Genomic DNA, 26,274 nt, shown 5'->3' with positions numbered 1-26,274 from the left:
TTAAGATAAGCACAGAATGACTTTTAATACACCAGACATGTTAATAAGACACAAGTCAAACAGACAAGTGCAAATGTGTTTCAGACCAAAGTTAATAGGAAAACAAGTGAGACATTCCCCTCCTTTTGGAGGGCAGCATCTACTAGCCAAATATTGTTAGTCAAATGGCTATTCACAGGTAAAATGTATTTTGTGGAAAACTTGGAATAGTCAGAAGTCATTCTGGTATTTTTAAACAGCTATGTACAGTATTACCAAGATCAGTTTATATACACAAATATTGAAGAGAAACTGGGCAAAACATTTAAAAATAGGCTAACCATACAACCAAGTACAAGACTTGACAGGAGGAAGGAAACATGTTTTAAAGGCAGGGGACATTATAAGAAAAATTTACATAACCAGTAATAATTATACTACATTAATACAGCATTCAAACAAGGAGGGGTAGGTGCACTTTTTCAATGCAGTAGCTTCAAAGTCCAAAGAAAAAGATGCGAAGCTGCTTTTCATGAAGAGCAGCTATATATTTCACATAATTGTTCTGAAAGAAAGCCTATTAACAACAATGATTGTTTAATGCTAGTTTTACAGCAAGAGGAAACTAAAATAGCAGCAAATTCACAAGGCAAGGCCTCCACAGAATGACCATCCCATGGCGCACACGATGCCTAAAGTGCTCCCAGTTGGATATACAAGTGTAATTCACATAGAAAAAAGAAATGCAAGACTGACACAGGTACATTGGAGGCGGAGGAGTACTGAGTCTCTGAGCATTTCCCTTTTTGAAGGGAGAGGATGTTCGCAGTAAAGCCCTTGAGTCCTTTCTACAGGTCACAACAAGGAAAGACACCTTTCATCACACTGCAATAGTGACTGAGAAGCAGCACACCACCACAGTGGCGCACCCTGCAAAGCGGGCTGGAACATCCAACAGTGACCGACATCCTACATGAAACAGACGGGAAGATGAGACAAAAGCCTGACAGAGCCAAGTCAGAATACAGCTCTCAACTGTAATTCACAAAGTCACAGAAGGCATTACGTTTTAGGAAAACTACTGATACCAATGGGCAAGTAATTCACGAAGTGGGCTCTAGCAGTGACTCCAACCTAGCTTCCTCTTGTCACAGTTTTTCCTTTGAGTGGGGAAGGGCTGGGGAATGTGAGCAGTTCAGTATATAGTAAGGCTGACAGAGCGGTTCATTTTCTTTCCAATAAGTCGAGAAGTTCTATTACTCTGGGTGGTGGATCTAGTGGTCATCCGATCTGTGAAGAGTGCCCGTTCCTCAGCTGCAACTTTGGCTGCCATTTGGGCTTTCTTGAGTTCTCTACAAAAATAGAAAGGAAGCAAGACTTTTAATTTACCTACTGCATTAATTCTATGGAAAGAGTCTAAGAAGCCAAGTACAAACTCAATCACTGTGCTGGCTAGTTTTATGCCAATTTGAAACAAACTAGAGTCATCACAAACTAGGAGCCTCAATTGAGAAAATGCCTCTACAAGGTCAGGCTGCAGGCAAACCTGTTTCTTTTGTTTTTTTCTCCTCGAGACAGGGTTTCTCTGTGTAGCCCTGGCTGTCCTGGAACTCACTCTGTAGACCAGGCTGGCCTTGAACTCAGAAATCCCCTGTCTCTGCCTCCCGAGTGCTGGGATTAAAGGCGTGCACCACCACTGCTAGGTGCAAACCTGTTTCCCAATCAGTGATTGGAGTGGGAGGAGCCAAGCCATTGTGGACAATGACTCTTGGATGCATTATAATGGTATATGACACCCCTGGAGCTGGTGAAAAGACTCATCAGTGATAACACCTGCCACCAAGCCTGACAACCTGAGTTTGATGGCCAGAATTCATACCAGAATTCCTAAGATCAAAACATGGCATTTGCACATACACCCAAAAAATAAATGAAATCTAAGTTGAAAAGATAAACAAAACAGGAATGAGAAGATGGGTAAAGTGCTTGCTGCCCAAGTATGAGGACCCCCAGCACCCAACCAGGAAGCAGGGTGGGGGGTTGAGGATTTAGCTTAGTATTAGAGTCATAGATATGGTCTTCAGCTATGAGGGTGAGATGCAGTGTAGGTATGTCTGTAATCTTAGAGTTGGGAAGCAAACAAGAAATGCTAAGGGCTTGCCCAGACAGCCAATCTAGCTGAACTGGCAAGCTCCAGGCTCAATGAGAGACCCTTATGTAGGAAACTGGTGTCGTGGTGTACACATTTGTTCACAGAGTCAGAGGCAGGCAGGTCTCTGAGGCCAGCCTGGTCTACACAGAGAATCCTTGTGTTGAAGAAGAAATGGGAACGTTAAGGTGGAGAAAGGAAGACATCTGATATTCACCCTCAGTTCCTGTACAGATGCATATCCATATGCACACCATGCAATTTTGAACAACTTTATCTTTGCAACCAGCTTTCTGAAACTGCCAAGTCCCTCAGATCAAATAAAAGAATCATTACAAGTTGGTGAGTTGGTTAGCAAAGATTAGCAAGCAAGACACTTGTCACACAAGTCTACAGACTAAATTCAATCCCTGGAGAAGCCCAGATAATAGCAGAATGAGAAAACAGGCTTTTAAACGGTGTCATCTGACCTCCATGTATGCAGTGACAAATGCCCCTCTTACAACAATACATTACCAATAAAAAATCATGTAGCCACATAATTGCCATTTACTTCACTGTTTTGTAAAACACGCTGAAAAAATGCTTTAACATTAATTTTGTTGAGACTCTGAGAGAAATGTTACAGATTGATTTAGGTTCTACCATGATTTAGAGCTTAGAGATAATGGCCACTTGTAAGCAAACACATTTAAAAAAAAAAAAGTGGCGCACGCCTTTAATCCCAGCACTCGGGAGGCGGAGGCAGGCGGATTTCTGAGTTCGAGGCCAGCCTGGTCTACAAAGTGAGTGCCAGGACAGCCAGGGCTACACAGAGAAACCCTGTCTCGAAAAACAAAAAAAAAAAAGTGCAATGGTGCCTTTAATCCCAGCACTCGGGAGGCGGAGGCAGGCGGATTTCTGAGTTCGAGGCCAGCCTGGTCTACAAAGTGAGTGCCAGGACAGCCAGGGCTATACAGAGAAACCCTGTCTCGAAAAACCTAAAAAAAAAAAAACAAAAAAAACAAAAAAAAAAGATTTATTTATTTATTATATGTAAGTACACTGTAGCTGTCTTCAGATGCACCAGAAGAGGACATCAGATCTCATTACAGATGGTTGTGAGCCACCATGTGGTTGCTGGAATTTGAACTCAGGACCTCTGGAAGAGCAGTCAGTGCTCTTAACCTCTGAGTCATCTCTCCAGCCCCGCAAACACATTTTCAAATCCTACTTTTGCTTTGATTTTGCCTTAAAGGTAATGAAAAGTAAATACAGAGCATCCCATACCCCAGGCAACAGAGCTGTCCACACAGCCTTCTTACATTTGTGCACACAGAGACCAGAGGTCAGCAGCAGATGTCTTCCTCAACTGACATCCACCTTATTTTTTTAATACTCAAAATCTTTGGTTTTGCAACATAAAACTTTAGAAAAAAATCTTTATGGGTATAAGTGATTGTTTTATATGCATGTATGTCTGTGCATCGTTTGTGTGTCAAGGAAGCCAGAAGAGGGCAATGGATTCCCTGGAATTAGTTAAGACAGTTGTGAGACTTCATGTGGGTCCTGGGAATCGAACCTCAGTCCTCGGGAAGGGCAGTCAATACTCATGATTGCTGGGTCATCTCTCCAGCTCGCCACATTATTATTTTTAAGATAGTATTTCTGACTAAATTTGGAACATCATGATTCAGCTGAGCTGGTAGGAACCTACTTATTTCTGCCTTGCCAGTGCTGAAATTATAGACACAAGCCTGTGCCCAGTGTTTACAGTGGGCTGGGGATCCAAGCTCAGGTCCTAATGTATGTGTGGCAAATCTCACCTCCTGAGCACTGCCTCACTTTGGTTCTCTCACACAAAATTACAAAGTCTGACAAAACCCTAAATGAGCTGTTAAAATCTGAGAATCAGTGAGAAAGGTAGAGTAAAAACAACAACAATAATAAAATCCTCCTTACTTCTGCAAAAGAGAATTTTTGAATTTTTCAGCATTCAATTCTATTCGTAACTGCTCTGCGCTCTTTCTAGATGCAGACAACAACACTGAATGCTTCACCAGCTCCATTGCTGAAGGCCTTCTCTCTGGGTCAGGATGAATCATAACCTAAAAAACAAAAGCAAAGTAATGCTTACAAACTATTTAGAGCAACATGTGATGACGCACTCCTTTAGTCCCAGCGCTCTGGAGGCAGAGCCCAGCCTGGTCTATAGAGCAAGTTCCCAGAACAGCCAGAGCTACATAGAGAACCTGTCTCAGAAAAAGAAAAAACAGAAACTAAAACAAAAAACCTCCTTAGTACAATACTCACTCTCAGCAACTCTGTCACCTCCTGGGAAAGCACTTGTGGGATCCGAGGTAACCGACCCTGCCGGATCTCGTGCCACTGCTCTCCATTTCTGGGAAGGGGTTCAGCACCAGCAGCACATACGACTGTGAGAGCAAGAGCAAAAATATCTGCTTTCGGGAGATGGCTATAGTTCTGTAAAATTTAAAAGAGAAAAAAAATTAAGGTATTAGCTAAAATAAGATTGCACACCATGATGGTCTCTGTAATACACTTTTGAATGCCACATTTAAGCATCTATTCAGAAAATAAGCTGCTAAATCTAGGAAGATGATGAAACTACAAATAATATATAGTGGGAGGGGTTGAATATAGACTTATAATGTCCTCTTGGGTCTGCTTAGGATGCTATTTTCTAGTTCTATCCATTTCCCTGCACCGTGGCGAGCTCTCGATGCCATTTCAAGGATATTGACAAGAGTCTGACATTGGGCTAGGAAAGAAAGTAAAAGATCTTCATCATTTGTTCTTAAAGATTTCTTTGTTATTGTATGTGAGTGCACTGTAGCTGACTTCAGACACACACACCAGAAGAGGGTGCCAGATTTCATTACTGATGGTTATGAGCCACCATGTGGTTGCTGGGATTTGAACTCAGGACCTCTTTTAATTTGGTTATTTCATTCTTTGGAGTCTAACTTCTTGAGTACTTTGTATATTCTGGATATTAGCCCTCTATCAGATGTAGGATGTCTTAGTGTTTTACTGCTGTGAAGAGATAATCATGACAAGACAACTTGTAGACATTTAATTAGGGCTAGCTTACAAATTCAGAGGTTCCGTCCATTATGATCAAGGTGGGAGCATGCATGGTACAGGAAGAGAGTTCTACATCTTCATCTGAAGGCTGCTAGGAGGAGACTGGCTATCCGGTGGTTAGGAGGAGGGTCTTAAAGCCCAAACCCACAGTGACACACTTCCTCCAACAAGGCCACACCTCCATCGCATCACTCCCTGGGCCAACCATATTCAAACTACCACATTCTACTCCCTGACCCTCATAGGCTTGTTCAAACTCACAAGTCTATGGGGGCCATACCTAGCCATAGCATAATAACAAATACATTTAGACCAACTTCCAAAGTTCCCATAGTCTATAGCAGTCTCAACAATGTCCAAAGTCAGAAGTCTCTTCTGAGATCCATCCAATCACTTACTAACTGTAATTCTCAAAGTAAAACAGGAAATCAGCTGGGCAGACTCCAAACTCTGCATTGCCATGTCTGATGTCAAAGTGGTCTTCAGATCACTCCTTTCTCATCTTTGTTAACTACAACAAAGTTCTTTCTCCTGAGCTGATTCCACTCCCTCTTAGCAGCTTTCCTCAGCAGGTATTCAACAGCTCTGGCATCTTGAACATCTCAGAGTCTCTAAGGCAACTTCAACATTACAACTTCTTGTTCCAATGACTGGGATCTTCTGGGCTCCACCAAAGGGCTTGCATCACTTCTCTAGCTCTGCCCTCTGTAGCACTCTAGGCTCTGGTTGACTCCATTCCACTGTTGCTGTTCTTGAATACAATGGGATCTTCCACTGCAACTAGGCTTCACCAATAGCCTCTCTCATAGGCTCTCTTCATGGTGCCTAGCCTTAACACCTTTGCATGATCCCTTCAGTCCTGGGCCATCAACTGAAACTGAGGTTGTACCTTCACCAATGGCCTTCCATAGCCTCTCACACTGCCAAGCCTCAGGTGTTCTTAATGACCCTTTCATGCCTTCAAAACCAGTACAGCCTGGGTAGTTGTTATACATTACCAAGCAGAGCTGCAATATGAGGTACAACCTTGGCTATATCTGGAACACAGCTTCTTAGTGCTCTCAGAAAACACTTGCCAGAAAATTTCACCTCTCTCCTAAATCACCAACAATTTCTTAGCTTCAGCTAACCAGCATCAATTCTCCCAGTAGTCCCTTTTAGTTTTCACTCTAAAGCCAATGCCACATGGCCAAAGCTGCCGTGCTCTGATGCTTGCTGGGGCTGGAATATGGCCCACCCCCCTTTATTCTGTTACTAGCTTTCTGTAGATGCTTATAGCCAACCATTGGACTGAGGGTAGGGACCCCCTATATAAGAGTTAGAGGAAGGATTGAAGGAGCAGAAGGGGAAGGCAACACCATAGGAAGAACAACAGTACTAACTCAGACTTCCCAGAGCTCCCAGAGACTAAGCCACCAACTAAAGATCATACATGGGCTGGTCCTTGGCCCTGGGCATATATGTAGCAGAGGACTGTCTTTTCTAGCCTCAGTGGAAGAGGATGCGCCTAATGTTGTAGAAACTTGATACCCCAAAGAAGGGGAATGCTAGTGGGAGTGAGGTGGGGATGGGTAAGAGAGTACCCTCTCAGACGCAAAGGAGAGGGGGAATGGGGTGAAAAACTTGGGAGGAGGAATTGGGAAAGGGGAGAACATTTAGAAATGTAAATAAAATAATTTAATAATAAAAATAGATCTACAAACAAATGCCACTTTATCAGTTGCCCATGACATTGGGAAGCAAGCCTCTAGCCTTTGAGGATGCATATGCTAACAATGTACTTGCAGAAATACAAGTTTCATACATGCATATGTTCAATAAGGCAGACCAATGTGCATGGAGAGAAGAGCAAGGAAACTACATTAGACTTTATGTGACACACGTCACAATTTACCTTTCGTTTTAATAGTAGATAGAACATTTTCACAGTGTTCTCTATGTATACATAATCATTCTTACAGAAAAAAACTTCTTGGACTAAAAATTCTAGGTCAATGGAAATGTGATTTATTTATTTATTTATTTATTTATTTATTTATTTTATTTTATTTACTTTAAAGATTTACTTCTTTTGCCGGGCAGTGGTGGCAAACGCCTTCAATCCCAGCACTTGGCAGGCAGATTTCTGAGTTCGAGGCCAGCCTGGTCTACAGAGTGAGTTCCAGGACAGCCAGGGCTACACAGCAAAACCCTGTCTCGAAAAAACAAAAACGGGCTGGCGAGATGGCTCGGTGGTTAAGAGCGCCGACTGCTCTTCCGAAGGTCCGGAGTTCAAATCCCAGCAACTACATGGTGGCTCACAACCTTATCTGTAACGAAATCTGATGCCCTCTTCTGGAGTGTCTGAAGACAGCTACAGTGTACTTACATATAATAAATAAATAAATCTTAAAAAAACAAACAAACAAAAACAAACAAACAAAAAAGATTTACTTCTTTTTATGTGCATTGCTGTTCTGTGCCCGAGTGCCAGATCCTCTGGAACTGGAGCTACAGACAGCTGTGAGTTGCCACATGGGTGCTGGGAATTGAACCGAGGGTCTCTCAAAGAGCAGTCAGTGCTCTTAAATACTGAACCATCTCTCCAGCTGGAAATGTGATTTTTTAAAATATCAATATAGTGACAATTTGGTCTCTAGAAAGGCTATACAACTTTGAAGTTCAACTAGTTGTGACTGGAACAACTTTCAGTGCCATCAGACTCCCTCACAGATAGGTTTCAACTTTCTACTTTTGTCTACTGGTTACTTAATTTTCAACATATTAGAATTCATTCTTCTGTCAACTGATATGCAGCAAATCCAAGGAAGAAGAAATTACCTCTTGTAAAACTTCATTTGCTAGAAAACGACTATCACCTTCTTCAACTTGAGGACTAGAGATTCTTGTTACATGCCCAAGATCACCTAGAGGTATTAGAAAAGCACAGTAGTTCAGTTAGTAGACAATTTATCTAACATGCAGAGCCCTGCCTTGATATCTATAACCACATAAATTAACCATGACAGCACATGCCTGTAATCCTATGATTCAAGGTAGAGGCAGGGGAATTCTCAGCTTTTTGGGCTATACAACAAGCTCAAGGAAGCAGACCTGGGATATATCCAGGATACATGAAATCCTGTCTCAAAGTATATATAAACAGGGGCTAGAGAGATGATGGCTCACAGACAAGAACATTTGATGCTCTTGCTAAGGACCTAAGTTCTGTTCCCAGCATCCACACAGTAGCTCACAACTACTTGTTACTGAGTTCCTGGGGATCGGATGCTTCCCCTGGCCTCCAGTGGGGCATTTATAAGAGGCTACTATGGAAAGGTCTCAGTGGACAAAATGCTGCCTCACAAGAGTAAGGACCAGAGTTCATATCTCCAGACCTATGTACAAACCAACACAGGAACACATGTCTGCAAACCCAGGACAACGTCTAGATGGTAGCTAGAGACACAAACATCCCAGGGTTCACAGGCTACCACCCTCGTATCCAAAGCAGTACACAACAAACAAAAAAGAACCCACATTGGAACAAGGAGGAATGAGAACTAACACTCAACCTGTCCTCTAACATCCACACATGCTACGGCACAGTCTTTCCCACCACAACCACACTACACCTATGCACACACCCACACCCTTAATTTTAACAGTTACCCTAACAGTTAAATAAAATAGTTTTACCTATTTTAAACATAACTTTATTGGATATCCAGTCATCTTCATCTCCTTCCTCAGAGACAGCATTTGGGATTGAGGTTCGAGATATAAAAATATTACCTGTTGGATAAAAATAACTATATTTAACAAAATAGGCTGAACTAGAAACTCTAGTTCTTTGGAAAATTAGTTATGTCAAATGATGTTTTGCTGGGCACACAAGTAAAGGGATATCTTGCTAAAGCAAAAACATGAAAGAATGTTCTGATATAACATGTACAAGTACCTGTGATGAAGAAGTATAAATATGACCGGGAGTATAAATATGGCAGTGGGAGACTTTGGCGATGACACTTGTGTATCGGTTACTATATAGCGTTGTTGAGCTCAACTTGTGATAACACTGCCATTGAGAAAAACTCACCAAGAACTGCTTGTGAGCCAGGCGGTGGTGGTGCACGCCTTTAATCCCAGCACTCGGGAGTCAGAGGCAGGTGGATTTCTGAGTTCAAGGCCTGCCTGGTCTACAAAGTGAGTTCCAGGACAGCCAGGGCTATACAGAGAAACCCTGTCTCGAAAAACCAAAAAAAAAAAAAAAAAAGAACTGCTTGTGGGGTTCCTGGGTAGCTTGCTGCTTCTGTAGTCTTGCCTCAGGCCAGCTGGCATTCATGCCTGGTGTCTGCCTACTGAAAGGACTGGACTTTAGCTGCTAGTTCATGCCTGGACTCTGCCTGCCTAGAGAACTGGTCTACAGCTGTTGAGTCATAGTTGGTGTTTGCTACAGGACTGAATTGCTAAAAAAAAGAAGATCAAGCTTGCCTCCCAAAGAACTATTGCTGTACAGGTCGACTTCCCCTATATCCTAATAGCTTTTCTCTTCTACTACTTTTTTTTTTAAAAGAATTATTTATTTTATATATGTGAATACATTGTGGTTGTCTTCAGACACATCAGAAGAGGGTATCAGATCCCATTACAGATGGTTGTGAGTCACCAGGTAATTGCTGGGAATTGAACGCAATGCTCTTAACCACTGAGCCATCTCTCCAGCTCCTCTTCCACTACTTCTGCTAGGTGGTGGGAGAAGTTGAACCCTTATTAAAAGTAGGTTGTAAAACATTTATGCCTATACAAGGCCAAATATAAAAGCCATCCATCCATCCATCCATCCATCCATAAATACATAAATCTTTAAAAAGGGGGAGGGGGCACTGGAGAGATGGCTCAGCAGTTAAGAGCACCAACTGTTCTTCCAAAGGTCCTCCCAGCAAGCACATGGTGGCTCACAACCATCTGTAATGGGATCCGATGCCCTTTTCTGATGTGTCTAAAGACAGCTACAGTATACATCATATACAATCAATCAATCAATCAATCTTAAAAAAAAAAAATCACCCATAAGGCTGGTGAGATGACTCCAAAAGTAAAGGCACTTGCTGCCAAGCCTGATAATCTGAGTACAATCCCCAGAAGCCACATGACGAAAGGAGAAAACCAACTATTGCCAAGTTGTAAAAAATTGTTGACATGCTGGGTGGCGGCGGCGGCACAGCCTTTAATTCTAGTATTTGAAAGACAGAAGAAGCGGACCTCTGAGTTCGAGGCCAGGCTGGGATACAGAATGAGTTCTAGGACACAGAGAAACACTGTCTCAAAAAAACAAAACAAAACAAACAAAACAAAAACCCCCAAAACAAAACAATAATATTCTTAAAGTCTTACAAAATGCAGACTATTACATTCTATACTCATCTGAGTGATAACAACAACATCAAGGGTAAAGGCCAGGCTGTACGCCCCAGGAACGCTTTTCTGTTTTCAGGGTAGTTTCTCTTTGTTGTTGCAAGATATTTGATCACAGTGTGAACCCTGATATTGTGTTATTTTCTTTTATTTTTTTTTTAGAGACAGGGTTTCTCTGTGTAGCCCTGGCTGTCTTGGAACTCACTCTGTAGACCAGGCTGGCCTTAAACTCAGAAATTCGCCTGCCTCTGACTCCCAAGTGCTGGGATGAAAGGCTTGCGCCACCACGCCTGGCCCTGTGTTATTTTCTTAAAGACAAAAACAAGCCAACCCCTGTCTTCTAGTTATGGTGTGGCTAAGTCCTTAGCATACACCTTTAATTCCAAACAATGACATTAAAGCTACTTTGTATAAAGAAGCACCATGTTTGAATGTGATGTCTGAGTGGCAGACAAAGTGAAAAATCAGAGAAAGATTGGACAAAACAGAATATGCCCAACTCTCCAAAAAGAGAGAAAAGGGAAGCTATTTAAGGGGCTGGAGAGATGGCTCAGTGGAGAGCACCAACTGCTCTTCCGAAGGTCCCAGCAACCACTTGGTGGCTCACAACCATCAGTAATGAGATCTGATTCCCTCTTCTGGTGCATCTGAAGACAGCTACAGTGTACTTAGATATAATAATAAATAAATCTTAAAAAGAAAAAGAGAGAGAGTAGTGCAGAAAGGAGCGAGAGAAAGCAATTTTACTGGGACAGTCTTAGATACAGGTGAAGACAGAACAAGCCAGAGAATGAGCACAAGACACAAGATTAGAACAGATTGCCGGGCTAGAGAGATGGCTCAGTGGTTAAGAGCACTGACTGCTCTTCCAGAGGTCCTGAGTTCAATTCCTAGCAACCACATGGTGGCTCACAACCACCTGTAATGGGATCTGATGCTCTCTTCTGGTGTGTCTGAAGACAACTATGGTGTACTCCTACACATTAAATAAATAAATAAATAAAAGAACAGATTGCCAAAGTTAGTATGAGGCCAAACACAGCAGTTCAGGAGAGGCAGAGAGAGAGGTGCCAGCTTGCATCGGAGTTTGAGCCAGAACAGTTAATTATATAACTAGCCAGAGATCGAAAAGAACTAACTAGGAAAGGGTGAGCTTACTCAGCATCAAGTCTCAGAGGCAAAAAACATTCTAGGCCTAGATAAGATTGTATGGAGTTTAGAGGCTTCCAGGACTAAGACTAGGACAGCAGACAGAAGCAGTAAGCCTCAGAAACAACAATTACATCAGGAAAAGAAAAGTTACTTTTACTGTACCGGGGCTTGCTTTGTTGTTTTATAGACCAGGCTGGCCTCATAGTTACGCATCCACCTGCTTCTGGCTCATGAGTGCTAGAATTGAGAGTGTACACCATACCCAGGTAATCAATTAGTTAGCTTTGTTGTTGTGTCGGTGGTTAGTTTTTGTTTTTAAATGAGAAAAGCACCTTGCTTGCTAGAATTAGTTTGAATTCATTTACTCTTTTAACTTGAGGAAGCATACGGAAAGCAGAAGGTAAAAAATACAAGAAAGCCACCAGCTAAACACAGACGTCTGTCTGTAGGAGTAAGTCTACCATTTGTAAGAAGTAGAGGGGCTGGAGAAATGGCTCAGCAGTTTTGAGCACTGGCTATTCTTCCAGAGGACCAGAGTTCAATACCCAGCACCCACATGGCAGCTCACACCTGCCTATACCTCCAGTTTCAGGGATTCTGACATCCTCACACAGCCATACACATAGGCAAAACACCAATGAGCATAAGATATTAAAGAAAAGAAAAAGTAGCAGGATAAAACCTGAAAAGGGTAATGATATAACCAGATGTACAGCATGGTCCTGAAATATTTACCAATGTAAACAGACCAACTATGAAAGACTTGGGCCGGTGTCAGAGTGGTCTAATCATAAAACCCTAGCAAGAAAGTAAGATACTTTTACAATTCTTTCCCAGTGCTACAATGAAGTACTTCATTTCCTATATCCAGATCCCAACAACACAGCCAAAGCACCTGTAATACTTACTAGGTTTTATATCCATGTGAACCAAAGACATTGAATGTATGTATCTCAAGCCCCGGCCAACTTGCAAAAGGAGATCCTTCAGGTCTACTTCAGTAAAGTAGCTCATGACTCTGTAGTTCTCACTTATAGCATCAGCTAAACTCCCACCTAATAGAGACAGCAAAAATTAACATTTTATTTTCTCTTCTCTCTCTACTCAACAACTGCAATTCTGCACCCTGAAAATTATATTTATTAGAATCTCTTGGTTCAACTTTCTTGGGATATCAACTTTTATTTATTGTTTTAGTATTTAGTATATTTGCAATTATAGAAAATACAAAATGCCAGGCCTGGTGATTAGGCACATAATTCCAGCTTTTGAGAGGCTAAGGTAGGAGGACCACAAGTTTGAGCCCAGCTTAGGCTACAAATTGAGTTTAAGGTTAGCTAGCCCAGACAACTTACTAAGCCACAGTCTCAATTTTAAGGGCAGGATGCAATGCTGGCTGAGCATGTAGAGGTCCTAGGTTCAATTCTCAGCACTGGGGGAAAACACAATTTACATTTTCTTTTAACCCATCAACCTCAGCAACCAACTTTTGTTCACTTTCTCAGAATAAACTGTCAGTTTCTTTTTCTGGGTAAAAGAAAAAAAGAAAAGTAGGAGTGGGTAGGCCGAATGTACATTTGTTGAGTGAAATGGGGGAACTCCCTGAGAGTAGAACAAGAACCAGACCGTTTTACACAAATCTTTAATCCCAGCATTCTGGAGGTAGGGGCTGGCAGATATCAGAGTTTAAGGCCAGCCTGATCTACACAGCAAGACCCTGTCTCTAAATAAGAAACTGACTTAAACTAGGAAAGGGTCTTTACTACCCATTAGTTATGAAACAAAAAACAAACCTTTACTATCAAGTGTTTCTAAACCTTACATTTCTTTTTTCTTTTCTTTTTTTTCCTTTTTTTTTTGTTTTGTTTTTTGGAAATAGGGTCTCTATGTAGCTCTGGTTGGCCACAAACTCAAAAGATCTGTCTACCTCTGACTCCAAAGTACTGAAATTAAAGAGTGTACCACAACAACCAGCTATGTTTTTTTAAAATATATATATATATATATATATTTTTATAAATATATATGAGCTTATGTGCCTGTATAAGTGAATGCACATCTGGAAGGCAGAAAAGGGTGTTGGTGTCTCTCTACCTATTTCTTTGAGGCAAGATCTCTCCTAGAACCCAGGATTTATTCACATTTTCTCTGCTATCCTGCAAACCAGAAGCCCCAGTGATTCTCCTGTCTTTGTTTCCCCAGGACTTGGGGCTCAGAGGCATATTCAGGAAGCCTAGCTTGTTGCAGATAGTCTGGAATTTGTACTCTAGTGCTTGTTATTGCCAGCAAGTACTCTTAACTACTGAGCCATCTTCATGGCCTCCTAAACCATAATTTTCTCTATCTTTATGGAAACAATTTAAAAATAAAAACAACCTATTATGTATTAAAACGGTATGTTTAACCTGGATGTAATGGTTCATGCCTAAGCAGGCAGATCTCTGTGAGTTGTCTACAGAGCAAATTCCATGACAGCCAGGGTAAAAAGTGAAAGGGTAACTTGTAATAAAAGGAGATTCCTATAACGATTGGAATTCAGAACTTCTGGTAAAGGGTTAATGAAAAAGGAAGGTGAAAGACTTGTGAAAAGCTATACATAGCTGGCCTTTATTTTCCTGTTTTGTTTAAACTGAGGTAAAAGCGCATATAGACAACTTTTAACATGTAAAACTTACTTTTTAAACATGTAACATGTAAATGTTACTATAGTAACATGTAAAATCTAACTACTCTAAGCCAGAGAAGTGAGTCTTTGTTTTCTTACGGCTCCTGTGACAAGTGGACATGCAGTGACTGCCTTTCTGTTTCTGAGGTGCCTGGATAGAGGCTCAAGTAGAAGATGGTGTCAGATATACACTGTGTTGTCAAAATTTTACCATTAAAGTGTATTATATAAAACAAAACAAAAACAAAAACCCATAACTTACTACACAGTGGTTAGAATAGATTTGGCCCTCATAGACGCATGTGTTTGAATGCTTGGACCACTGGAAATACTATAGGAGGTGTCCTTGTTAGAGAAAATGTGTCACCGTGGGGGTGGGCTTTGAGGGCCTACGAACAAGCTCTGCCTAGTGGGGGAGAACCTCCTCCTGGCTGCTGCCAAGATGTAGAATTCTCAGGCTGGTTAGATGGTTCAGTGGGTAAGAGCACTGACTGCTCTCCTGAAGGTCCTGAGTTCAAATCCCAGCAACCACATGGTGGCTCACAACCACCAGTAATGAGATCTGACACCCTCTTCTGGTGCATCTGAAGACAGCTACAGTGTACTTATTTATAATAATAAATAAATCTTTGGGCCTGAGCGAGCAGAGGCATATACATATACATAAAATAAATAAATAAATCTTTAAGAGGTCGAATTCTCTGTTCTTCTGGCACCATGTCTGCCTATACACTGCCATGTTTCTCACCAAGATCGCCAAACCTCTGAAACTGCCTCAATTAAATGTTTTCTTTCACAAGCGTTATCTTTACCTTGGTCATGGTGTCTCTTCACAGCAATAAGACTCTAAGACACTTACTTAATATAAGTATTAATGAACTATAGCAGTAACTAGACTGGACCGATGGTGGGAATATTGCAGGATTTCAGAATGTCTTCAAGAAATGGCTAAATTTAAACAAATGGACTCATTGTCCTTTTATGAGCAACTAACATCAATGTTCTAACAAAGAGAAACCTAAACAAGATAAGTATTCATTGAAAACATATTTGTTATGATTTGAATGTGTTTCCCAAAGTTCAATTTTTAGAAACAGGGTGCTAGTAAAAGATAAACAGGGCTGTACCTTCAAAAATGGTTTAATGTTAAATTAAGTCTGGCCTAGTGGAACAAGCCTAGAAGACTTGAGATGGAATATAAGATCAAGGCCTGCCTTGCCTAGAGTGTGAGCAAGGCCAACCCTGGACAACTGCTTAGTAAAACCAGTCACAAAACAAAATACAAAAAAGAACTGAAGATATATATAGTTCAGTGGTAGGGCACTTGAGAGCATTCAAAAGGCTCTCAGTTCAATTCCTGGTACCACAAAGAAAAAGATTATCACCATGAGATTTGCCATCGAAAATACAGAGTGCCATCCAGGACCACACAGTAAAACCTGCAATCCACATGAAAATATACAGCATGATTGACCATCTCTGATGTTGATGCCATGTTCTTAGACTTCCTAGCCTCCAAAACAAACCAAATCAATTTTATTATATAATTGCTGATCTCTTTGCATTCTTGCCAAACTAAAGATAAGACTAAGACAATCTTTCCTGTGTGCCCATAAACTATACTATATGGTAGGGAATACCAAAATATACACAGCAAGGCAACCAGTCTTCAGTCTTCCCAGGAAGCTCAACACTGAGTGAAAGGCATATAAACACAATTAACAGGTTCTACTACTGAGGCATGAAGATGTCACAGAAGGAATAAGGCTTCCAACTCAAAATTCATGTTGCCAGGGCTACATAGTAAAACTATCTTAAAAATACTAACAAGGGGACTGGAGAGATGATTCAGCGGTTAAGAGAATTGGCTGGTCTTCCAGGGGTCCTGAGTTCAATTCCCAGCAACCACATGCCATCTCACAAATGTCTGCAACTCCAGTTCCAGGGAATCTGACACCCTCAAACACCAGTGCACATAAAAATACATTTTTTAAGAGCCGGGCATGGTAGGGCACTCCTTTTTCTTTTTCTTTTTTTTTTTGGGGGGGGAGGGGGGGGTTGCACGCCTTTAATCCCAGCACTCAGGAGGCAGCGGCAGGTGGATTTCTGAGTTCGAGGCCAGCCTGGTCTACAAAGTGAGTTCCAGGACAGCCATGGCTATACAGAGAAACCCTGTCTTGAAAATAAATAAATAAACAAATAAATAATAGCTTAAAAAATCTCAATGTACACACACACACAAAGAGAGAGCCAGGGATGTATCCTAACACATGAGGAACTGCCATTCCCCCCCCCCAAAAAGAAAAACTTAAGATTGTAATAAATATTCCCATGGTGCTTACCATTACAGTATTCGTTCTGTATAAGCATATGGTCATCTTCTGCCCAGGCAGAGAAATAGCGAACGACGTGGGGATGCTGTCCAAGCACAGCATGAGCATACACTTCTCTCAAAGCATTCTGCCTAGAAAACAATATAAATAAGATGTTAAATCATTTCTACTCAGGAATAATCAATTTATCTGATGCACCATAAAGTAAGCCTAGCCTTTTTAAACTATCACTATGCTAAAAGGTGACTTAAGAGAATTAAGAATTATGCAAACTGGCATGGTGGTACACACCTACCATAAGGGAAACTGAGGCAGAAGAATGGGAATTCAAAATTGTCAGTGAGCTCACCAAGGCTAGTCTGAGCTACACACAAAACCATTAGGATGTTGAAGAGATGGCCTAGCAGTTAAAAGCAATGGACTTCCGGAGGTCCATACATAAAATAAACCTTTAAAATTAATAAATAAAAGCATTAGGTATTTGGTTACCCAAAACCTTAATGTTTATTAATAACAAAGGGAATAAAAAGCAAAAGCAAAAGTGTTTACTACATACTCATCAACAGAGCCGGCCAGTGGTTTCTTTGACCGTTTGATGGCATAAATGCACCCATCGAGCCTCTTCACACACTTAAACACAGAACCAAATTCTCCAGAGCCAACTTTCTCCAGCTCATGAAATTCAGTTGTGTACCGTGACTTCATGTTGCTTTCAGTAATTGTGATTCTCTGTAAGAGAAGAGTGTCCATGTACAATACAAAGATATGAAACTTGGAAATATCATTCTACCTTAGGTTCTGCAGTTTATTTAACATGCAAACATATATTAACTTTTAAATCATAAAAAGTTATTTACTTTGGCAGGTCTTGTTTCATCTTCAAACTCATAATCACTGGCTTCCATGTCTTCAGAGGAACTGAAAAAAATATGGGTTTTTACCAAAACATCAACTTGAGACCTTACCTACTAACTACAGAGTGAAAGGCATTTTTAATGTATACAAACAAAAGAGAAAGCATCTTATTTTGTAACCCTAAAAAAAAATCTGACTCAAATGATAGAAAAAAAAAGTCCCTACTGAGATAAGCTCACTAACTAGACTGGTATCACATAGACAAAAATTAAAGCATTAGAAATGAAGTTTCACCCTGTCTCGAAAAACTAAAAAGAAAAAAGAAAAAAAAAAAAAAAAAAAGGAATGAAGTCTTGGGCCACCAAAATAGCTCAGAACAATGGTTCTCAATATTAGATATTATAATCTCAATATTATAAAGCACAACAGAAACAAAATTACAGTTACAATTACTGTTATAGCAAGGAAATAACTCTAGTTGAGGGGTCAAAGGGTCAAGGAATTAGGAAGGTTCAGAAGCACTGGCTCCAAAGGTAAGAAAGAGCTCTAGCTACCTCTTCTCTTGCCACCTGAGCACAACAACTCTCTCCCATTAGTTAACACCATAAACCTGACAAGAAATCTAGGCTTTTTTTTTTTTTTAAGATTTGTGTATAAGCGTTTTGTGGGTATCAAAATCACATGCATGCCTAGTGCCTGAAGAGTCAGAAGGGTCAATGGATCCCCTAGAACTAGAGGTACAGCCATTTGTGAGTTGCCACATAGGTGCTGAGAACTAAACCCCAAGAACAAGAGCTCAACACCTAAGCCGCCTAAACCACTTCTCCAGGCATAGGAATCACCAATTCTTATTCTTTCCCTTTCTCAGACCACTTCTTTCCTGTAACTGATTATCTGTCTCCTGAGAGCTAAGTGCTAATGTAAGAAAAACTTTCATAGTGAAGACATTCATGCCATTCAGTAAAAAGTAATTGTGTGCCAGGCGGTGGTGGCTCACGCCTTTAATCCCAGCACTTGGGAGGCAGAGGCAGGTGGATTTCTGAGTTCGAGGCCAGCCTGGTCTACAGAGTGAGTTCCAGGACAGCCAGCACTACACAGAGAAACCCTGTCTCAAAAAACCAAAAAAGAAAGAAACCTAATTGTGATAGTATGCCTTACTTTACATTACTTACGTTAGTTACATTACTTACTTACTTACATTAGTGTACCTTAGGTGTACAGAGGAACCAAACTATACTTACTCATTAAAATACGCTCTCTTTCTCCCACGACACCGTCCTGAGGAATGGAGCAGTACAGGATCCGGAGTAAAGGGGTTAATATTCACTTGAGGAGTTTGCCGTGTGTCGAATTCTCTTTTTCCTGACTTTTCTGTGTCCATGAATAGAGAACTACCCCGGAGTTTAACAGAGCCGGAATCAATAACTCGAGCTTTGGAAAGTAAACTCTAGGAAAGGGAAATACAATCTTCAGGACTCCGTCCTCTGGAGTCTTCTCTGTATAACCTCCAACTGGCCTTCCTAAGTGGCCAAGTATGTAGCCCAAAGCAGCACACTGTGAATGAAGCGCTGCACTAGAGCCCATGCACAGAGAGGTTCCGTTACCCGACTTGGGGAAAGAAAAGAACAAGGGAGGGGGCAACACACAAGCCTTAGTTATATTTCAAGTAAAACCAACGGCGGCTGACTTAGGAGTCAGGTTGAATACTAACTACTTATCTGCAAAAGATAGCAAAGTAAAAACCCGTAGCTAATCCTAAAAAGGACCATTTGCAGTGACTAAACTACAAAAAAAGTTCCTATCAGTAGCTAAAAATTAACAGGCTCTTTTAACATTCTAAAAATAAAAACACTCACTCTCATAAAAAAAATCCCCACCTCCACCTCAAGTAGGCTTTTGCAGGCCACCTCACTGGACTCCTCCCCTTACTAAGGGGGATGGTGCCCTGGGCCTGTCGGCCTATAAAATAGCAAAGCACAAAAGCACATGGGTGCTCGAGGTTTATGACTAAAGTTGCATGGAAATCAACAGATTCCCTTTAAAAGGCTTATGTCGAGGGGCATGGTAGGGCGCCTTTAGTTCCAGCACTCGGGAGGCAGAGATCTCCGAGTTCCTACAAAGTAGGTTCCAGAACATCCAAGGTTACACAGAGAAACGTTCTCTCAAAAAAGGGGGTCTTATTTCCCGTGTTAAACTTACAGGTACCATGCCAGTTTTTATTTTGGAAATTGTCTACTCTTAATGTTTTTGTGATTTCTCAAGTATTACCATGACAGTATGCATATTCACCGGCTATTCTGAACGGGTTCTGAACACACACTGCTTTAAGGCACATTAGTTTTAACACACAGACCAACAAAACGGCAGGGAAAACTCCAGAATAAACACAAAGCTTCCGTAATACTAAATCCCGAAAGACAATCAAAAGCAACCTGGAATATCCATGAGTTCACGACGGTAAACACACAGACCCAAAAGGACGCGCAGAATCTCTAATGCCATATCACATGGAACCACAAGTCCAGGGGGTTGGAACAAACCCTTTAATAAACCTAACTCCTTCCATCCGTGCCCCCCAAATTACAGGCCCGGACACCGGATTTAACAGGCACCATATGGCTCGGAGTGTCAGGTGGCCAGCAGCAATCCGGCACCCTGGCACACCGGGCCACCGGGACCCAATACTCAACCACCTGGGCAGCGGGGACCAGGCCCTTTGTAAAGTGGAGTAGTTACAGACCAGGCCCATTGTTCAGTTACATAATCTTAACCGACAACTTCTGGGCAGAGCCAAAAAAGGGGGCTGCCAACTTTTTTTTTTTTTTTTTTTTTTTTTGAGTGGCGGTGCAGGACAGCGAGCGGGGTGCGGCGGGGCGGTTATGTAACCGAACCCGGGCAGTGGCGCGCAGGGCTGCAGCTCCGCGGCTTTTTTTTTTTTTTTTAAAGGCCCTGGAGCCGGCCCCTCCGCCCCCTCCATTACCTTGGGAGTGTGCGGCGTGTCGAACAGGCGCAGCTTGCGGAAAGTCTTGTGCGGAGGGGTGCTCGGGAAGTCGGGCTGCGGCGAACAGGGGTCGTCCATGGCCCGCGGAGCCCTGCAACCCTGCGGGGAGGCATCCCCGGGGCCGCCGCAGCGCACTGGCGAGAACGGGCTGCCCAGAAAGTAGGCGGTCGAAGGTGATTTGACGGGAGACGAGGAGCCGAAACCCTCCTCCTCCCAAGAGTCGCCCTCGGCGCCTCCACCCGCCGCTTGCGCGCCTCCGCCGCCGCCCTGCAGCAGCAAGTCGTCCTCCAGCTCTCCGGGGCTGCTGGGCTCCGCGCCGGGCGAGCGACGGCGGCGCTCGGCCTCGGCCTCGGCAGGGCTGCGTGCAGAAGGCAGGGGCGAATCGGGTTCCTGGAAGGCCGAGTCCTCCCCCGTACTGTGGCCGCTGCCTTCCTCCTCCTCCTCCTCCTCTTCCTCACAGTCGCTGCCCGGCGAGAAGATGAGCTTCTGCCGCAGACTGTAAGCGGCTCCGACGCGGCGGGTGGGCGGCGGCTGCTGTCGGCTCAGGAAGCTCATTTCCCGGCTGCAGTCACGGCGGAGCACCGGAGAACAGAGGACCGGCGAGCAGAGGCCAGCGGCGTCCAGGTCTCGGCTGGCACAGGGGGCGGGTCCGCCACGTGCGATCGGGCGCGCCGGGCTGAGGCTGCAGCGGGCCTGCGCGGCGGCAACTCCGAAGTCCGTCAAGCTCCCGACGGGGCGACGGCGACGGCTGCGGCGCGGTATGTCCAGCGGAGACTGACCGGTCCAGTGCTGGCGAAAAGCTCCGCAAGTTCGTCCGCAAGTTCGGGTTCCGCGGCTTCCCGCGACCGTTAACCACGTGAGGACCCAGCCCACCAATCCCCGCCCAGCCCCGGTTTGAAAAAACAGGGAGGGCGCGACGTAGCCTACGGGGGAGGAACCATCTACGCGATTTTGGCGGGAACTTGCTGACTCCGCCCCACAGCCTAGGCGCGCCGCCAGTCGTGGGCGGGTCGCGGCATCCAGGGCCAATGAGTGGGCCTGGATTGCACAGAACCCCGCCCAGTGTCTATGTTTAGAGGACCGGAGCCTGTCGGGAGCCGCCCTGCGAGGAGGGGCGAGAGGACGGCGGCTACTGCCCTGTGCTGGCCTTGGGTCGGCCTCCCTGTCTCCAGGTTCAGAAGCATCCGGACACCTAGCAGCCTTTGGGGACGCCTAGAAGCCTGGCCCAACCCCAGGTTCTGAGGCCCGACCCCTGGGGCGTTCTGGGCGTGGCTGTGTCCAGTCACGTTCTATAGTCGCGGTCCGAGCCGGAAACAGTGACCGAGCTCTGGACCTTGCCCAGCGCAGAACTCAGATAATGAGCTAGCTGCAGGACCAGGACACAGAGGTGGCCTCTCACAGTCTTGTGTCCCTCACAGCCATACTTATCCGTGATAATTGGTCCTGCCACAAGCCCGAATGCCTGACCTGCAACCGTGGTGTTTATATTTCTTCGCTAACACGTGAGAGTGCGCTAGCCAAACTGATTGGTCCGGGGGGAGAAAAAAAACAAACAAAACTGAAGTGAAACAAAGGTGAGTGCTAGCGCACACACCTGTGATTCCAACAGTCTGGAAGCTGAGGCAGGAGGACAGAAGTTTAAAACCCCTTTGCTCTGTAATGGTCCTGTCTCATAATTTCCAGGAAAAATAAGTTTCCACAACCTTACCAACCGTAACTTAAATCTATTTACAACAAGTGTGTTCCCATTTTGTATGCTATGATCAATCATTTCTCCTTGTTATCAGTTTTTGTTTTTTTAGCATTCTCTGCTGGAGTGGGAATTTCTGAGGCCAGACTGTCATACAGAAAAGTAAGTTTCTTTTTCACTAGGAAATTAGAACCCACTTTTGGGGAGCTGACGCTATCAGTAGAAAGCTTGATGTTTTTTAATGTAGATTCACATTATCTGGATAATTACCGATTATACTCTTATGTTGTCATTTACTGTAGTTAGGAGTATTAATGTGTGTGTGTGCTTTTTTTAACACTTCAAAGGCTGAAAAGTCAAACTGATTTTTGTTTTTGAGACCTGCCTTTGCCGTGTAGCCCAGATTATTTGAACCACCTCCAGAGTGCTGGGATTATAGACCTGTGCACCTGCCAGGCCAGGCTGATGGACTGATCTTTGGTTTGGTTTGGTTTGGTTTTGTCTTGTTTTGTTTTCAAGATAAGAAAACTGTGTAGCCCTAGCTGACCACTAACTCACAGGGATCCATCTGACTTGGAAGTTCTGACATTGCTGGTAGGTTTGGATTGATCAGGGTGACCTGAAAGTAAGATTGAGCTCAACAGAAGCAAATTGTCCTTTACTTAGAACAACGCAGGCCAGTGAGTTTGGCAGTTTCAAAGAGAACTTCTAGAGTGGAAGTTTCCATATGCAGATCTGTTCCACTTAATAGTATCTCAAAAGCGTAAATACAAAGGAGGTTGTTATAGTGATCTTCTTGTGGGCAAATTTTATCAGCTTGTCAACTCTTCTGTCCTGAGATTCTCAGTTCATCTGAGGTTTGGTTTTTTTTTTTTTTTTTTTTTTAAAGCCCTCCAATTATGAGTCACAGGTCCAGCTTCCAAGCTAAATTTTAAAATTATTATTATTGCCAGGCTGGGCGGGACACACTTTTAATCCCAGCACTCAGGAGTAGAGGCAAGCAGAAACTACCATCCAGCTGAAACTACCAAGTAAGACCCTATTTCAAGAATAAACTATTATTATTAGTGTTTGTGTACATGCTACTATGTAAGTGTGCTGTAGTATGTATGTGAAGGACATGTTCCTTTACTTGAATTGTAGTGATCAAACTCAGGCTTGCAAAGGCCTTCACTCTGTGAGCAGCCATCTGTCAGCCCTGCCAAGCTGAATTTTTAATAAAAGCCCATTTTAGTACCTAAAAACATAGCATGAAGGATTTCCTGAGATCCCACTTGGTACTTCGAAGTAACCACAACTGTCTAAATGTGTCTTTTCATACTCTAACCCAAACTGTAATTACGTTGAGCTGGTTGTTCTCTCTGTGTGATTGTAGGTCTCTATCAGTGGAGATTCAGGATTCCAAGGTGCATCACACCTGGCTCACACACTTACTTGCCTTTAATTCTGTGTAGGATAAGAACTTTACACCTGATGGTGGTGAGAGCCCTGGAGGGGATATCTGTCACCTCCTCTTCACACCTCCCTTTCTCCACACTTTTTTATGGACAGTTGACATTTTCTTAATTTTACAGGGCATATAAATAAAAGTAAGTTTAGAAAACTGCCTTTAATTTATCTGTAATATGAGCTATATCTTTTTTTTTAATTTTTAATATTTTTATTACATATTTTCCTCAATTACATTTCCAATGCTATCCCAAAAGTCCCCCATAGCGCCCCCCAATGAGCTATATCTTAAATTGTGCTTTTTAGGTGAAGGGGAACATTAAAACCCCTTACATACCTGTCCCAAATTCAATAGATGTTTCTGAGCCTCTCCTATATAAGAATTCCATTTACAGCCAGCAAGATGGCTCTGTTGGTAAAAAGCACAAAAGCACCTGCCACCAAGCCTGACAACCTGAGTTTGATCCCCAGGACCCACGCGTTGAGAGGAGAGAACCAGCTCCCACAAGTTATCCTTTGACTTCCACACATGCATACAGTGTAATATTCTCTCTCTCTCTCTCACACACACACACACATACACACGGAGGTAATAACCAGCTTTGAATACATGTAATAATAAAAGCTCTGCGGCTGTGCAAGCTCACACCCAGGCCCAAGGCTCTGCTTTAGTGCCTTCTCCAGCTTGCATCCATCTGCAAGGCATTTGCTACCATCCCTGCCACCCTCAGGGACTAAACAGTCTCCTTTATTATTGCGCTCTTCTCTTGTGGCTTTGGTGCTCATTATCTTTTAACTGATAAAGGGCCCTTAATTAAGATGTTTGATGGTTTGTTTTCTTGTTCCAAGTAAATTTGCCTATTTAAGATGTTACACAAGGTTACTACTGTGTTCAATGAAAGCTTATAAACAGATATACTATTTTTCCTCCATGGTCTTTTCCCCTTTCTCTAAAATAATAAAGTTTCCAAAGATTCAGAAGTCTCCCAGATCTCCCTTTCATTCCCAACCCAATTTCCTGGAGCTAAACACTGTTAATAGTGTTTGTTTTGATTTTATCTCATACTTTGCCACCTGCGTACCTCTCTAGACTGGGAGCTCCTCCAAGTAAGGCTGGGTGGCCCAAAGGACATTGGTTCCAGATAGGAAGAACTCTTAGTCTGTAGAGCTAGGATTTGGACTCTTGCCATGCAAGTAGTCAGGAAGAATGGGAGAGGTCAGTTCCCAAACCTTGTGGTAGTATGGTAGTATGAAAGTTAAAAATGCCTGCTGGCCTGGCAGTAGATAGCTCCACAAGAAAAGGTGCTTGCACCCAGGCCTGGTGGTCTGAATTCCCTCCCCAGAGCCCACATGATGGAAGGAAAGAACATGTCCTCTCCCAAAACATGTCCTCTGACCTCCACATTTGCTCACACACAAATGTAGAAAAGAAAAAAGTAAAGGCAAGACTCAGATGGGCTGTGGTGGCGCACGCCTTTAGTCCCAGCACAATGGAGGCAGAGGCAGGAGACTCTGAATTCAAGACCAGCATGGTCTACATCCATCACCCTATCACCAAAAACAAAACAAAACAAAACAAAAAATCAAAAACAAACAAACAAAAAAAACCCTCAGTGGCTCATACCTATTCGTAATTCTAGCACCTTGGAAACTGAGATAGAAGGAAAAGATCCTTGAAAATGCAATGGCATCCTGGGCCAAAAAAGAGACCCTGTGCAAAAAAGCCAAATAGACTAGGAATGTGGCTCAGTTGGTAGAGTTCTTGCTTAACTTGTGTGAAGCTTTGGATTCAATCCCTGATAGCCTGAGCAGAGTGTGGTAGCACATACCTGCATTCCTGGGAAGTATGTGCCTGGGAAGTAGTGGCCAGAGAATCAGAAGAATTGAGAGTACATAAATAATAGGAGGCTAGCTTGGGTTATGTGAGTCTGTCTTTAAAAATAAATGTTAAAACAGGGCCCAGAGCCGGGTGGTGGTGGCTCACACTTTTAATCCCAGCACTTGGGAGGCAGAGGCAGGTGGATTTCTGAGTTCAAAGCTAGCCTGGTCTACTGAGTGAGTTCCAGGACAGCCAGAGCTACAGAGNGTTTTTTTGAGACAGGGTTTTTCTGTGTAGCCCTGGCTGTCCTGGGACTCACTCTAGACCAGACTGGCCTTGAACTCAGAAATCCGCCTGCCTCTGCCCCCCAATGGTGGCACATGCCTTTAATCCCAGCACTCCGGAGGCAGAGGCAGATGGATTTCTGAGTTGGAGGCCAGCCTGGTTTACAAAGTGAGTTCCAGGACATCCAGGGCTACACAGAGAAACCCTGTCTCAAAAAACCAAAAAAAAAAAAAAAGTGCTGGGATTAAAGGCATGCGCCACCACTGCCCGGCTAAAGTGTAATGTTAAACTGATGTACAATGTGCTCTTATATAGATTATGAAATGTTATCAGAGATACTGCTCAATGGTAGAGCACTCACCTAGCACTTGTGAGGTGACCTCCTGTACACACACACACACACACACACACAC

The 26,274-nt window shown here is 43.1% G+C and overlaps 1 protein-coding gene across 3 annotated transcripts; it reads right to left on the bottom strand.

Moving 5' to 3' along the window:
• On the bottom strand, positions 1-21,481 carry Wee1 (WEE1 G2 checkpoint kinase). Of its 3 annotated transcripts, none has more exons than XM_021168517.2 (11): positions 20,598-21,481; positions 18,859-19,064; positions 17,620-17,680; positions 17,319-17,491; positions 16,772-16,893; positions 12,673-12,819; positions 8,894-8,989; positions 8,036-8,121; positions 4,421-4,591; positions 4,070-4,215; positions 1-1,331 (listed from the first exon to the last, which is right to left on the bottom strand). In XM_021168517.2, the coding sequence occupies exons 1-11, from the start codon at positions 21,171-21,173 to the stop codon at positions 1,175-1,177; spliced, it is 1,941 nt and encodes a 646-aa protein (XP_021024176.1). In that variant the 5' UTR covers positions 21,174-21,481; the 3' UTR covers positions 1-1,174. The 3 variants fall into 3 exon arrangements, with proteins under 3 accessions (XP_021024176.1, XP_029335728.1, XP_029335729.1); XM_029479869.1 differs by lacking the exon at positions 20,598-21,481 and adding an exon at positions 20,050-20,287 and having other exon boundaries at positions 1,175-1,331; XM_029479868.1 differs by lacking the exon at positions 12,673-12,819.
• Positions 21,482-26,274: the final 4,793 nt, after the last annotated feature.

This window comes from Mus caroli, chromosome 7 (assembly GCF_900094665.2).
Source record: "Mus caroli chromosome 7, CAROLI_EIJ_v1.1, whole genome shotgun sequence".
In the NCBI taxonomy this organism is placed as follows: domain Eukaryota; kingdom Metazoa; phylum Chordata; class Mammalia; order Rodentia; family Muridae; genus Mus; species Mus caroli.
Note: the sequence above shows the minus strand (reverse complement) of the source record. Positions and strands in the feature narration are given on the sequence as shown.

Excerpts from the sequence above, each read along its gene's own strand:
- Wee1 (XM_021168517.2), bottom strand. The coding sequence starts at position 21,173 with ATGAGCTTCCTGAGCCGACAGCAGCCGCCGCCCACCCGCCGCGTCGGA. Across the intron at positions 16,894-17,318 it reads CTGGCCGGCTCTGTTGATGA|GCAGAATGCTTTGAGAGAAG; the intron begins GTATGTAGTAAA and ends ATTGTTTTCTAG. Across the intron at positions 4,216-4,420 it reads AGGTGACAGAGTTGCTGAGA|GTTATGATTCATCCTGACCC; the intron begins GTGAGTATTGTA and ends TTTGTTTTTTAG.